Source organism: Anomaloglossus baeobatrachus, chromosome 4 (assembly GCF_048569485.1).
Source record: "Anomaloglossus baeobatrachus isolate aAnoBae1 chromosome 4, aAnoBae1.hap1, whole genome shotgun sequence".
NCBI lineage: Eukaryota > Metazoa > Chordata > Amphibia > Anura > Aromobatidae > Anomaloglossus > Anomaloglossus baeobatrachus.
Genome location: NC_134356.1, coordinates 430,797,710 through 430,812,891, shown reverse-complemented (window position 1 = coordinate 430,812,891; position 15,182 = coordinate 430,797,710). Strand labels below are relative to the sequence as shown.

The 15,182-nt window shown below is 47.9% G+C and overlaps 1 protein-coding gene across 1 annotated transcript in view; it reads left to right on the top strand.

Moving 5' to 3' along the window:
- The window catches only part of GOLGB1 (golgin B1), a 90,649-nt gene extending 76,175 nt beyond the window's left edge, over nucleotides 1-14,474 (top strand). The window contains exon 16 of the mRNA XM_075345450.1: nucleotides 8,883-14,474. Within this exon, the coding sequence (XP_075201565.1) occupies nucleotides 8,883-9,014 (132 nt within the window). The 3' untranslated portion in view covers nucleotides 9,015-14,474. The remainder of the gene's footprint in view (nucleotides 1-8,882) is intronic.
- Nucleotides 14,475-15,182: the final 708 nt, after the last annotated feature.

Sequence of the window (15,182 nt, the reverse complement as noted above, 5' to 3'; positions counted from 1 at the left end):
TCTCAGGCGTCGGCGTTTGCGTCCTACGCCATTAATGCTGTCCTGGACTCTGCGAGCCGTACGGCGGTAGCATCCGCCAATTCGGTGGCAGTCCGCAGGGCCATGTGGCTACGTGAATGGAAGGCAGACTCTGCTTCCAAAAAGTTCTTAACCGGTTTGCCATTTTAAGGCGACCGCCTGTTTGGTGAGCGATTGGATGAAATCATTAAACAATCCAAGGGAAAGGACTCATCCTTACCCCAGTCCAAACCAAACAGACCTCAACCACGGAAGGTACAATCGAGGTTTCGGTCCTTTCGGTCCGCGGGCAGGTCTCAATTCTCCTCGTCCAAAAGGCCTCAGAAGGATCAGAGGAACTCCGATTCATGGCGGTCTAAGTCACGTCCAAAAAAGACAGCCGGAGGAACCGCTCCCAAAGCGGCCTCCTCATGACTTTCGGCCTCCTCACACCGCATCCTCGGTCGGTGGCAGGCTTTCCCGCTTTTGCGGCACCTGGCTGCCACAGGTAAAAGACCGTTGGGTGAGAGACATTCTGTCTCACGGTTACAGGATAGAGTTCAGCTCTCGTCCTCCGACTCGATTCTTCAGAACATCTCCGCCCCCCGAGTGAGCCGATGCTCTTCTTCAGGCGGTGTGCACTCTGAAGGCAGAAGGAGTGGTGATCCCTGTTCCTTTTCAGCAACAGGGTCACGGTTTTTACTCCAACTTGTTCGTGGTGCCGAAAAAGGACGGATCCTTCCGTCCTGTTCTGGACCTAAAACTGCTCAACAAACACGTAAAAACCAGGCGGTTCCGGATGGAATCACTCCGCTCCGTCATCACCTCAATGTCCCAAGGAGATTTCCTAGCATCAATCGACATCAAAGATGCTTATCTCCACGTACCGATTGCTCCAGAGCATCAGCGCTTCCTGCGTTTCGCCATAGGGGACGAACACCTTCAGTTCGTAGCACTGCCTTTCGGCCTGGCGACAGCCCCACGGGTCTTCACCAAGGTCATGGCAACAGTAGTAGCAGTTCTGCACTCTCAGGGACACTCGGTGATCCCTTACTTAGACGATCTGCTTGTCAAGGCACCCTCTCAAGTGGCATGCCAACACAGCCTGAACATTGCTCTGGAGACTCTCCAGAGTTTCGGGTGGATCATCAATTTTCCAAAGTCAAATCTGACACCGGCCCAATCACTGACATATCTTGGCATGGAGTTTCATACTCTCTCAGCGATAGTGAAGCTTCCGCTGGACAAACAGCGTTCACTACAGACAGGGGTGCAATCTCTCCTTCAAGGCCAGTCACACCCCTTGAGGCGCCTCATGCACTTCCTAGGGAAGATGGTAGCAGCAATGGAGGCAGTTCCTTTTGCGCAGTTTCATCTGCGTCCACTTCAATGGGACATTCTCCGCAAATGGGACAGGAAGTCGACGTCCCTCGACAGGAACGTCTCCCTTCTCGGGCAGCCAAGGCTTCCCTTCAGTGGTGGCTTCTTCCCACTTCTCTGTCGAAGGGGAAATCCTTCCTGCCCCCATCCTGGGCTATGGTCACGACGGACGCGAGCCTGTCAGGGTGGGGAGCGATCTTTCTCCACCACAGGGCTCAGGGTACTTGGACTCAGCCAGAGTCCTCCCTTCAGATCAATGTTCTGGAGATAAGGGCAGTGTATCTTGCCCTAAAGGCATTCCAGCCGTGGCTGGAAGGCAAGCAGATCCGAATTCAGTCGGACAACTCCACAGCGGTGGCATACATCAACCACCAAGGCGGAACACGCAGTCGGCAAGCCTTCCAGGAAGTCCGGCGGATTCTGCTATGGGTGGAAGCCACAGCCTCCACCATATCCGCAGTTCACATCCCGGGCGTAGAAAACTGGGAAGCAGACTTTCTCAGTCGCCAGGGCATGGACGCAGGGGAATGGTCCCTTCACCCGGACGTGTTTCAGGAGATCTGTTGCCGCTGGGGGATGCCGGACGTCGACCTAATGGCGTCCCGGCACAACAACAAGGTCCCGACATTCATGGCACGGTCTCAAGATCACAGAGCTCTGGCGGCAGACGCCTTAGTTCAGGATTGGTCGCAGTTTCAACTCCCTTATGTGTTTCCTCCTCTGGCACTGTTGCCCAGAGTGCTACGCAAGATCAGGTCCGACTGCCGCCGCGCCATCCTCGTCGCTCCAGACTGGCCGAGGAGGTCGTGGTACCCGGATCTGTGGCATCTCACGGTGGGCCAACCGTGGGCACTACCAGACCGACCAGACTTGCTGTCTCAAGGACCGTTTTTCCATCTGAATTCTACGGCCCTCAACCTGACTGTGTGGCCATTGAGTCCTGGATCCTAGCGTCTTCAGGGTTATCTCAAGAGGTCATTGCCACTATGAGACAGGCTAGGAAACCAACGTCCGCCAAGATCTACCACAGGACGTGGAGGATATTCTTATCTTGGTGCTCTGATCAGGGTTTTTCTCCCTGGCCATTTGCCTTGCCCACTTTTCTTTCCTTCCTTCAATCTGGATTGGAAAAAGGTTTGTCGCTCGACTCCCTTAAGGGACAAGTCTCAGCGCTCTCTGTGTTCTTTCAGAAGCGCCTAGCCAGACTTCCACAGGTACGCACGTTCCTGCAGGGGGTTTGTCACATAGTCCCTCCTTACAAGCGGCCGTTAGAACCCTGGGATCTGAACAGGGTGCTGATGGCTCTTCAGAAACCACCTTTCGAGCCAATGAGGGACATTTCTCTCTCACGCCTTTCGCAGAAAGTGGCCTTCCTAGTAGCAGTCACATCACTTCGGAGAGTGTCTGAGCTAGCAGCGCTGTCATGCAAAGCCCCTTTTCTGGTGTTTCACCAGGACAAGGTGGTTCTGCGTCCGGTTCCGGAATTTCTCCCTAAGGTGGTATCCCCCTTTCATCTCAATCAGGATATCTCCTTACCTTCTTTTTGTCCTCATCCAGTTCACCAATGTGAAAGGGATTTGCACTTGTTAGATCTGGTGAGAGCACTCAGACTCTACATTTCTCGTACGGCGCCCCTGCGCCGCTCGGATGCACTCTTTGTCCTTGTCGCTGGCCAGCGTAAAGGGTCACAGGCTTCCAAATCAACCCTGGCTCGGTGGATCAAGGAACCAATTCTCGAAGCTTACCGATCTTCTGGGCTTCCGGTTCCCTCAGGGCTGAGGGCCCATTCTACCAGAGCCGTGGGTGCGTCCTGGGCTTTGCGGCACCAGGCTACGGCTCAGCAGGTGTGTCAGGCAGCTACCTGGTCGAGCCTGCACACTTTCACGAAACACTATCAGGTGCATACCTATGCTTCGGCAGATGCCAGCCTAGGTAGGCGAGTCCTTCAGGCGGCGGTTGCCCACCTGTAGGAAGGGGCCGTTTTTACGGCTCTATTACGAGGTTTTACTTTACCCACCCAGGGACTGCTTTTGGACGTCCCAATTGTCTGGGTCTCCCAATGGAGCGACAAAGAAGAAGGGAATTTTGTTTACTTACCGTAAATTCCTTTTCTTCTAGCTCCAATTGGGAGACCCAGCACCCGCCCCTGTTCCCTTCGGGCTGTTGTTCTTTGTGTACACATGTTGTTCATGTTGAATGGTTTCAGTTCTCCGAAATTTCTTCGGATCGAATTTACTTTAAACCAATTTATAACTTTTCCTCCTTCTTGCTTTTGCACCAAAACTGAGGAGCCCGTGAGGCACGGGGGGTGTATAGGCAGAAGGGGAGGGGCTTTACACTTTTAAGTGTAATACTTTGTGTGGCCTCCGGAGGCAGAAGCTATACACCCAATTGTCTGGGTCTCCCAATTGGAGCTAGAAGAAAAGGAATTTACGGTAAGTAAACAAAATTCCCTTCTTTGCAACCTGTACCTCTTGTGCGGCTATGTTACCTGCAGGTTCCACCTACCCTCACTGTGAGCAATGCTCGACCCCTGTTGCACTTGCTCAGCCGGAGCCTCGGGCACTAGTGGGACCCTCGGCTCAGGCAGACCCTCCTGCTTCCCCTGTCCAGGTGGCAGGGACAGAGTTTGCAGTTTTTGCTGAGAAACTCTCTGAGTCGCTTTCACAATCCATGGCTCAGTCTATGGACAAATGGTCTGCCAAGCTACTAGAAGCCTTGCAGTCCAGACCGGTCCTTACACAGGCCCCGGGCACTGTTGGATCATCGCCTCCAGGCCCCTCTCGGTCTGCGCCGCAGCGTGCTCCCGGGGTGGCCCCTAGGTCTTACGTGGAGGACTCCGGCAAGGACCACAGTCCCAGACCGGCTAAGCGGGCTCGCTGGAAATCTTCCCCGACTTCCTCACGCTGCTCGGGGTCTCAGCTTGAGGACTCTCTGGAGGATGAGGCGGACGTCGCAGCTCAGGACTCTGACCCTGACGTTGCTCTCAATCTTGATACACCTGAAGGGGACGCCATAGTAAATGACCTTATAGCGTCCATCAACCAGGTGCTAGATCTTTCTCCCCCAACTCCACCTATAGAGGAGTCTGCTTCGCAGCAGGAGAAACACCAGTTTAGGTTTCCCAAACGTACACGGAGTGCGTTTTTCGATCACTCTAACTTCAGAGATGCTGTCCAGAAGCACAGAGCATTTCCGGACAAGCGCTTTACTAAGACACACGTTACCCCTTCCCCTCTGACGTAGTTAAGGGTTGGGCTCAATGTCCCAAGGTGGATCCTCCAGTCTCTAGACTGGCGGCTAGATCTGTAGTATCATATCTCCATGTGCCGATCGCACCCGAGCATCAACGCTTCCTGCGTTTCGCCATCGGGGACGAACACCTTCAGTTCGTGGCACTGCCTTTCGGCCTGGCGACAGCCCCACGGGTCTTCACCAAGGTCATGGCATCCGTTGTGGCGGTCCTACACTCTCAGGGCCACTCGGTGATCCCTTATTTAGACGATCTCCTAGTCAGGGCACCCTCCCGGGTGGCATGTCAACACAGCCTGACCGTCGCTCTGGAGACTCTCCAGCGGTTCGGGTGGATCATCAACTTCCCAAAGTCCAAGTTGACACCGACCCAATCACTGACTTACCTCGGGGTGGAGTTTCATACTCTCTCAGCAATAGTCAAGCTACCGCTGGACAAACAGCTTTCGCTGCAGACAGGGGTGCAATCTCTTCTTCGGGGCCAGTCACACCCCTTGAGGCGCCTCATGCACTTCCTGGGGAAGATGGTGGCAGCAATGGAGGCAGTCCCCTTCGCGCAGTTTCATCTGCGCCCACTCCAATGGGACATTCTCCGCAAATGGGACAGGAGGTAGACGTCCCTCGACAGGAACGTCTCTCTTTCCCTTGCAGCCAAAACCTCTCTTCAGTGGTGGCTTCTTCCCACTTCTCTGTCGCAGGGAAAATCCTTCCTGCCCCCATCCTGGGCTGTGGTCACGACGGACGCGAGTCTGTCAGGGTGGGGAGCGGTTTTTCTCCACCACAGGGCTCAGGGAACCTGGACTCCGATAGAGTCCTCCCTTCAGATCAATGTTCTGGAGATAAGGGCAGTGTATCTAGCCCTAAAGGCGTTCCATCAGTGGCTGGAGGGCAGGCAGATCCGCATACAGTCGGACAATGCCACGGCGGTCGCGTACATCAACCACCAGGGCGACACGCGCAGCCGTCAAGCCTTCCAGGAAGTCCGGCGGATTCTGCTGTGGGCGGAGGCCACAGCCTCCACCATCTCCGCAGTTCACATCCCAGGCGTAGAAAACTGGGAAGCAGACTTTCTCAGTCGTCAGGGCATGGATGCGGGGGAATGGTCTCTTCACCCAGACGTGTTTCGAGAGATCTGTCGCCGCTGGGGAACGCCGGACGTCGATCTCATGGCGTCACGGCACAACAACAAGGTCCCGGCCTTCATGGCACGGTCTCAAGATCACAGAGCTTTGGCGGCGGACGCGTTAGTTCAGGATTGGTCGCAGTTTCGACTCCCTTATGTGTTTCCTCCTCTGGCGATGTTGCCCAGAGTGTTACGCAAGATCAGATCCGACTGTCGTCGCGCCATTCTCGTCGCTCCAGATTGGCCGAGGCGGTCGTGGTACCCGGATCTGTGGCATCTCACGGTGGGTCAGCCGTGGGCGCTTCCAGACCGCACAGACCTGCTGTCACAAGGCCCGTTTTTCCATCTGAATTCTGCGGCCCTCAACCTGACTGTGTGGCCATTGAGTCCTGGCTCCTAGCGTCGTCTGGTTTATCGCAGGATGTCATTGCCACTATGAGACAGGCCAGGAAACCAACGTCCGCCAAGATCTATTACAGGTCGTGGCGGATCTTCTTGTCCTGGTGTTCTGATAAGGGTTTTACTCCCTGGCCTTTTGCCTTACCCATTTTTCTTTCATTCCTTCAATCCGGAATGGACAAGGGTTTGTCACTCGGCTCTCTCAAGGGACAAGTATCGGTGCTCTCAGTATTTTTTCAAAAGCGCCTGGCAAGGCTTCCGCAGGTCCGCACGTTCCTGCAGGGAGTTTGCCACATAGTTCCACCCTACAAGCGTCCGCTGGAACCCTGGGATCTTAACAGGGTGTTAATGGCTCTTCAAAAACCACCTTTCGAGCCGCTGAGGGATGTTTCTTTATCGCGTCTTTCGCAGAAGGTGGCTTTTCTTGTGGCAATTACCTCACTCCGAAGACTGTCGGAGCTTGCAGCGCTGTCATGCAAACCCCCTTTCCTGATTTTTCACCAGGATAAGGTGGTTCTGCGTCCTATCCCGGAGTTTCTCCCTAAGGTGGTATCTCCTTTTCATCTCAATCAGGATATCTCCTTGCCTTCATTTTGCCCTCATCCAGTTCACCAGCGTGAAAAGGATTTGTATTCATTTGATCTAGTGAGAGCACTCCGGCTCTACGTGTCTCGCACGGCGCCCCTGCGCCGTTCAGATGCGCTCTTTGTCCTGGTCGCTGGCCAGCGTAAGGGTTCGCAGGCTTCCAAGTCAACTTTGGCTCGGTGGATCAAGGAACCGATTCTTGAAGCCTACCGTTCTTCGGGGCTTCCTCTTCCTTCGGGGCTGAAAGCCCATTCTACCAGAGCCGTGGGTGCGTCCTGGGCATTGCGACACCGGGCTACGGCTCAGCAGGTGTGTCAGGCAGCTACCTGGTCTAGTCTGCACACCTTCACAAAACACTATCAGGTGCATACCTATGCTTCGGCAGATGCCAGTCTAGGTAGGCGAGTCCTTCAGGCGGCGGTTGCCCACCTGTAGGAAGGGGTCGTTTTTTCGGCTCTCTGTTATTGAGGTATTCTTTTACCCACCCAGGGACTGCTTTTGGACGTCCCAATTGTCTGGGTCTCCCAATGGAGCGACAAAGAAGAAGGGAATTTTGTTTACTTACCGTAAATTCCTTTTCTTCTAGCTCCTATTGGGAGACCCAGCACCCGCCCCTGTTCCCTTCGGGCTGGTTGTTCTTTTGTGTACACATGTTGTTCATGTTGAATTGTTCCTTTGGTTCATGGTTTTCAGTTATCCGAACATCCTTCGGATTGAATTTACCTTAGACCAATTTATAAGTTTCCTCCTTCCTGCTTTTGCACCAAAACTGAGGAGCCCGTGATGCACGGGAGGGTGTATAGGCAGAGGGGAGGAGTTACACTTTTTTAAGGTGTAATACTTTGTGTGGCCTCCGGAGGCAGAAGCTATACACCCAATTGTCTGGGTCTCCCAATAGGAGCTAGAAGAAAAGGAATTTACGGTAAGTAAACAAAATTCCCTTCTTTTTTAATATGCGTCATGAACGTTTTTTTTGCTGTAAAAGCGGATCCTGCTTTTACAAAGTAAAACGCATGCAAACGCATGTTATTTTGCAGGATCCTGTCACTGGATGTTTAGGGGCGGGCATTGGAGTCATGTGATCGGGAGTCAGTGGAACTGAACATGACAGACTGGGAGCTGGCATCTGACAGCTGCGGAGGCTCGTAACCAAGGTAAACATCAGGTAACTTGCTTGGATACCCGATATTTACCTTGGTTACGAGCGTCCGCAGCTGCTAGGAGCCGGGCTCCCTGCACACGTAGCCAAGGTAAACATCGGGTAACTTGCTTGGTTACCCGATATTTACCTTGGTTACGAGTGTCTGCAGCTCTCAGGTGAGGGAGAGAGAGAGGAGAGAGACAGAGAGGGAGGGGGAGAGAGAGACTGATCACGCGAGGCTGGTTTCTGTGCATGCTCAGTAGAGCAGGCAGGATCCTGTCTATCAGCATGCCAGCGTTCACCTGCGTTTGCATGCAGTATAGTCAGGATCCAGCAATTTGCAGTATTTGGACGCAGCTCAAAAACGCTACAAGTAGCGTTTTTGAAAAAAGTTAAAAAACTGCAAGTCGCTGGATCCTCACTATAACGCATGTGAACGCATGTTGACGCGAGTCCATTGCAAATGCATTGAAATGAAAACGCATTTGCACTGGGTCCGTTTTTGCGTTAAAAAAACGTTCAGGACGCATGTTAAAAAAACGTAGTGTGAAAGCAGCCTTACTCCTCAGATTACTGGCCACCTCTACAGTCTATCAGTAGTAGCCAGTCTTCTAGGCAACGAGTGCAGTGCTTACAAGATCTTTAGTATAGAGCTTATAAGTGCTGCTCTGAAGTTGTCTAGGACATTTCGGTGATCATATGCTCCTCTGCTGCTTCAAAGGCAAAGCTGTCTCTGCAGTATCAATGCGCCATTTGATCTAGCAGCACAACCATAACACTGGTGCAAAATTTCAGAAGTGCGCTGCCTCACCAACATTATGATAACTTCTTTTAACATCTTATTCATTTACTCATCCTCATAATTAATAACTCTTTCCAGTTAGGTAAAGTGCGACCTAAGATATTTACTACCAATACTTCTGTATTTTCGTGTAAATTCTAATCCTATTTGCTGCTGATACATGTGTGCTTCTTTTATTCACCTCAATCTCTTAACTTCTACAGACTCGGAGCTCGTCTTTACGGAGGTTTCTTCGGTTTCTCTTCTGTTCCCGCACCAAGGCCCCCCTGCTCTTCTCAGTTTACCTACTACTCATCCATGCACTGCTGTTCCTGTGCTTTACCGGACACCTATGAAAGAATACGCCTCCAAATGAAAACCCAGGGGAACATTAGCACCTACATGCTGCATTAGATCAGGAAATTACCTAAAATGACAAGTGGTGCCAATCAATGAAGCTGTTCTGTCACATGGCTGGAACCATACAGGACATGGTGGTATTAGTTCAGGGCTACAGCACATAAATCCCTCGTCAGTATGAGCACAGGATCAGGACGTGTTCTCTATGACTTGTTCCAAAGCCCTGAAGAAGACATGGAATCCTTCCCAGATCACCTTTGATGCCTTCTCTGCAACCAAAAGCCTGACTTTGCTCCTTCTGATTTCCGGAAATCATTTAATCTTCTGGGCATTTTATCGCCTTTCTTCTGTGCTTTTTTTAGCAGTATGATTATAAAAAAAACAGAAAAATCTTTTGTGCATTTATCTGTAAATAATTTTGTATTAAGACTGTCATGTATAAATCTACATAATCGTGTCCTCATAGGGAATCTTTCCACTTATTTATTATAATTATTCCACAAAAACCAATACCTTTTAATTCCTATAAATTATATATGTGTTGATCTGTTTCTGGTGACTTCTTTGTTTTCATCTACATATTCGTCCTCTTCAGGCTGATTCTCCTTCCTCAGAAGGGATGTTCTATAGCAGTGTCTTGTAGGTTTCGATGACGAGTGTGTAAAATGTACCAATTCGGAAGGCCAGTGCTGCAGTACTATGGAGTGTACAAAGCAGCAGCTGCTAGTGGGCCATTTTGATGGGCCGATGATCTGCAAGCAATTACTTCTAAATATTGTCCCATGCAAACGCAAAGAGGTTGCCACCCAGCCCAGTAAAGGCAGTAATGTAATGGCCCATTTACCCGAGCCAATATTTGGCGAACGAGTTCATAGGAGCGTTTCTTCCAGATTATCCCATTTTGTAAACATGGCGGTAATTGCCCAACAAATGAGCAAAACGCTCGTTCGTTGGGTGATTTCATTTTTATCCATGCATAAAATCTTTGTTATTAGCAGCACATGGCTCACTGTAAGCTAGGGATCCACAACCTGTGTCCAGGGGATCAAATGCAGCCCATGATACCTTTTCTGTGCAGCCCTCAATCATCTGCCTAGTGTCTGATTACATGTATTTTCTATGTTGTGGAGAACTTCACTTGCACTACAAGGATGGGTGATTATTATTGGTGAACGTGTGTGCTCTACACTGCTCAGGTACGCTTGGTACTTGGCCTTGTATCGCAGGTGCTCAGATGCGCCATTCGTGAAACATCGAACACAAAGCACAGGTTTGCTTCAGTGAAAGTGGCAACCCAGTGACAGCCACTTCTAGTCTCTGAATGGCTCTCACTGGGGGTAAAAACATTGTTTTCAGATGTAGATTGTTAAAATTAAATATATATATTTCCTCCATTGAAATAGCTTTTTTTTTTTTTCTCTCTCGTGGCCGGCTGTATGTGGGCAGAGAGCTGAACCTCCCAATAATTGAATTCCGTAATACTCATTACTCGAGTTGAGCCTGTCCGAGTGTCTAACTGCTCGACTCAAGTAAAGAGCACCCGAGCATCATTGTGTTCAATCATCATTATGAGTACCGAGCACCAAGCATGGTAGTGCTCGCTCATCACTAGTGATTATGAATGCTGCGCTATGTGGTCATTTTTGGCCCTGAAATGACTAGTGTAGCTTAGAAAGGAGTAGATGAAGTGAAGAAATGTCCATGCATGAGAGCTGCTATATTCTGCATAGTTTATGGGAGAAGGGAAACACTTGACTATTTCAGCATTTGGTGCATACTACAATTTAGAGAGCTTTTCGCACCGTCAGTTCCTTTCTGGACTGCAAACCCATGAGAAGATTGCCTCTATCTTTCTCATAGGCACGTGTTTCATTTATAGGGCTCCCAACTAATAGATATTTATTGCACAAACTTTTAATATGCATTAAATGAATCAGAAGGTAATACTTTGGTTCATCTGATCTGACATTCTGGCCCTTGGATCCAAAAAGGTTGTGCACCCCTAATGTACATAGATGTGCTGCCGATCACATGCACTGTATATGGAGACAGAACAACTTTAATACTATTCTTCTGTCCCCAATGCTACTCTTCAGTCTCTGTAAACAGACCAGTGAGGCAAGCACCGAGCTACTTGTGTGTAGTCGCTCAGCGCTAGTTACTGGCCAGACCCAGGCCCATCTAAATAGGCCATTACGCTGTAGGATCGGAGAGCTTGGGATATATCGGGTTACAGCTTTATACAGTATATATTATCTATAACCAAATATTTGAGCCCTTAGGTCAACAAGCTGACAATCTAATGTTATTCAGGACCCCTATTTAACCAGTATTGTAGTTGAAAGGAAACTTTGGGCTTTAACTGGACCTCATGTATCAAAACACTTGTGGACAATAGCAGCCAATAAAAATGTGGATTTCTTTATTTTTCAAATCTTATGACAAGTAAAATATGTAGGTTCTGATCGGTTACTATGAACATCATGCCTGCTTTTTGGGAAGCAATTGTGTTACTCGAGGCCCAGTGCTTGTACTATAATGTAGTAGCCTATTTCTGTGGTCTTTAACCTAAACTATTTTACCTTTGGGATCTTGGTGCACTTTAAAAGTCGCTGTGTGATAAAGAGTAAGAAACCTGTCATATTGCGGTTACGTCATTGTAACACCTTACGTGTGACTTTCTTAGCTGTGTACTATGTTTACCTGCTGTATGAAGACTCGTGTTTATCCTGTATTCAGAATTCTTCATTCATTTTGCACACTTTCCAATTTATAGCATTTAAGTGCTGTTAAGACCTTTGCAGCCATTCTTTTTTTTTTTTTTATTTCTTGTCCCAGAGCATCTTGAAAATGTTAGTAGCCTTGTAATAAGTCTTGATTAAAGCTGCTGTATTATTTTGGATAAACCGCTCTCTGCAGGCCTATGTATTTTCAAGACAATGGACAAAAAAACAATTGTACAATAAGATCCTGCTGTTATGCTTGTGTTTGTTCCCGACTTCACACTAACATGTTAGTAGGTTACCAAGAAATTGAGTACAGATGGACCAATTTGAGGGTCAGACTACACTGGGTTTGATTGTGGTCTGTTACCATGGAGACTCATAGGTTTACATCCAAGATGAACTGCACTATAGGAATTTTTAATCAAGACCTATTGCAAAGTTACTTTGAACTTATTGCCACACTGGATTGCAGTTCAGTCCCTTTTCAGTAAATGAGGATGTGCTGCAATGTCAAATACAGTTCATGTACAAAAACCTTGCTGTGCTGTTTCTGGACTAAAAGTGAAAATATACAGTACGGTGCAAAAGCTTTAGGGAGCTGTGGATAACAAATGCTGCATAGTAAAAATGCTTTGAAAATAGAAGTATTAATAGTTAATTTTTATGATTTTTAATGCAAAGTGAATTAACAAAAGAGACGAGTAAATAAAATCCGTACTTGTAACACCACCTTTTACCTTAAAAACAGTATCAAAGACATTAGTTCTTCAAGGTACACTTGCACATAGTTTTTGAAGGAATTCTGCCGTGAGGTTGTTCCATCTTTGAGAACTAACTACAGGTCTTCTGTAGACGTAAGCTTCTGCAATTTCTTCTCTCTTCATGTAATTCCAAAGACACGGGATGGGGGTAAAGGTACTGTCGCACTAAGCGACGCTCCAGCGATCCCACCAGCGATCTGACCTGGCAGGGATCCCTGGAGCGTCGCTACATGGTTGCTGGTGAGCTGTCAAACAGGCAGATCTCCACAGCGATCCGAGATCAGCCACCAGCGACCCGTGTAACGACGCTGTGCTTGGTAACCATAGTACACATCGGGTTACTAAGCAAATCGCTTTGCTTATAGTTACCCAATGTGTACCTTGGCTACGTCAGCAGGGAGCCGGCTTCTAGAAGCTGCGGACGCTGGTAACCAAGGTAAATATCGGGTAACCAAGCAAAGCTCTTTGCTTGGTTACCCGATGTGTACTTTGGTTACCAGCGTCCGCAGAAGCCGGCTCTCTGCTCCCTGCATATTCAGATCATTGCTTTCTCGCTGTCAAACACAGCGATGTGTGCTTCACAGCGGGAGAGCAACGACCAAAAAATGGTCCAGGACATTAAGCAACGACCGGCGACCTCACAGCAGGGGCCAGGTCATTGCTGGATGTCACAGTGACATCGCTAGCAAGATCGCTGTTGTGTCACAAAAAACGTGACTCAGCAGTGATGTCGCTTAGTGAGACGTGGCCTTAAGATCAGATGTCTTTGAGTGAAATATCACTTCAAGGACTCCTTGTTCCTATTTAAAGTGCATATAATGACAATGACTTACTTCATGTTTGGAATTGTTGTCCTTGCTTCAGAACAAATTTGGAGCCAATCAGATACCTCACTATCTGCCTGTGTTTATTAGCATTGTGGACATCCCAAAATGGGCAACGTTGAGGATTGTAAAATCTGTAGTTGGCCAAATGTTTTTGCAGGCAACCATGAAGCTTGTCGAAGGTTCCTTGCAGGTATGAAGGCTGCATTTCAGCAAATGAGGTTGAAAATTTGGTCAAGGTGAATGGTGTCCTCAATGATAAGTACAGGTAGATACTCACCTACCAAGTAAATCCGTCAAGGAGGCTTATAATTGGCTCCAAATTTATTTTGCAGTAGGAAAGTGACAAAATATACAGCCAATGTCATCAAGAATATTCTTCAATATAAAGAAAAATAAGTCCTAGAAGTGATGATTTGGCCCCTGTAGAACCTCAACATCATCCGGTCTGTCTACTATTACGTGAAGAGACAGAGCAATTTGCACAAGCCTACATCCACAGAAGATCTGTGGTTCTAAAACATGTTTGGAACAACATCCCTGCCGAGTTCCTTCAAAAATACCAAAGTTACCTAGACAAATCGATGCTTTCTTGAAGGCAAAAAACGGTCACATCAAATATTGATTTTGATTCAGATTTCCCTTTTATGCATTCACTTTGTTAAATGATAGAAATAAATTTTTGACATGTAACTTTTTTTTAAAAGCATTTTTACTTTGCAGCATTTGCTCCATACCTGTCTCCAATATTTACAGACTGCTGTACATTCCTCTTTCTAATGATGATCAGTTCCAGTATTTGAACATCTGATTATTCATTGCTCTTTACATTTGATTTGAGGCTTGATTTTTCAGTGTTATGGTGCATTCATAGCCTTTTTACAGTCAGCTTGCCTCCAGCCAAGGATTGATGGTGAATTGTTTTTCCCCTTTATCAACACTGAATTTCTTACTAAATTATTTATACTTGTTTATATGGACAATATTCTTTTCAGCTGATGTTTAATAAAGGTGTAATGCAAAGGTTTGTTACTTGATTGATGGATTTTATATCCTCTTAATTATTAAATGATACTGTACAGCTTTGATATCACTTTTATGTTTAAAAAGCAAATTGTAATGTGAGTATAATGTAAAATAATAAAATTCCTTTAATCCAACATGTCTGAGACTTGTTCTGGTACAAACGATCCTTGACCCGAAGATCAGTTTTTGAAAAACCAGAAACACCAGAATTAAGGAATGTTAGTCTTTAATTATACACATACAACCTCTCATTCCACTATGCATGGGATATCTTTTCACTTCTGGACCTAGAATAGGATTGTAAAGGCGTGGTGGAGGTTGCTGGCTCACAGTCTTCGTAGTGATGAGTGAGGGGCTTCGTCTGCATCGACGTAGCAGTCCTCGCTCTTTGACCCATACGCCGGCCCACTCCAAATAGCAAGGGGAAATGGCTTCTTGGCGGTGTCCCTGGTGGGGTGTGTGTGGGTGTGTGTGTGTGTGTGTGTGTGTGTGTGTCTGTGTGTGTGTAAGCCAGCCATACCTCTGCTTAGGCCCTCGTGCAGACCAGGATTTTCCCGCCAGGGGATACAAATACAGATACTTATTTCTTTTTCAACAGTCTTTTACTAATGGTTACGCACGCTATCTCGGTACTGTTAGCACAACACTTGAACATTGTAGGTACGGTACATTCGACTTCAAAGCACACTTTTACTGCAGACTGCTCCATTGTTTGCTGTTATTACTGCTGCGTTTTGTACGACTCCTTCCTCACGATCTGACACCATTGTTCCACTCAAAGTTCCACACAGCCATGTTCGCATCCCACCAACAGGGACCCAATACTA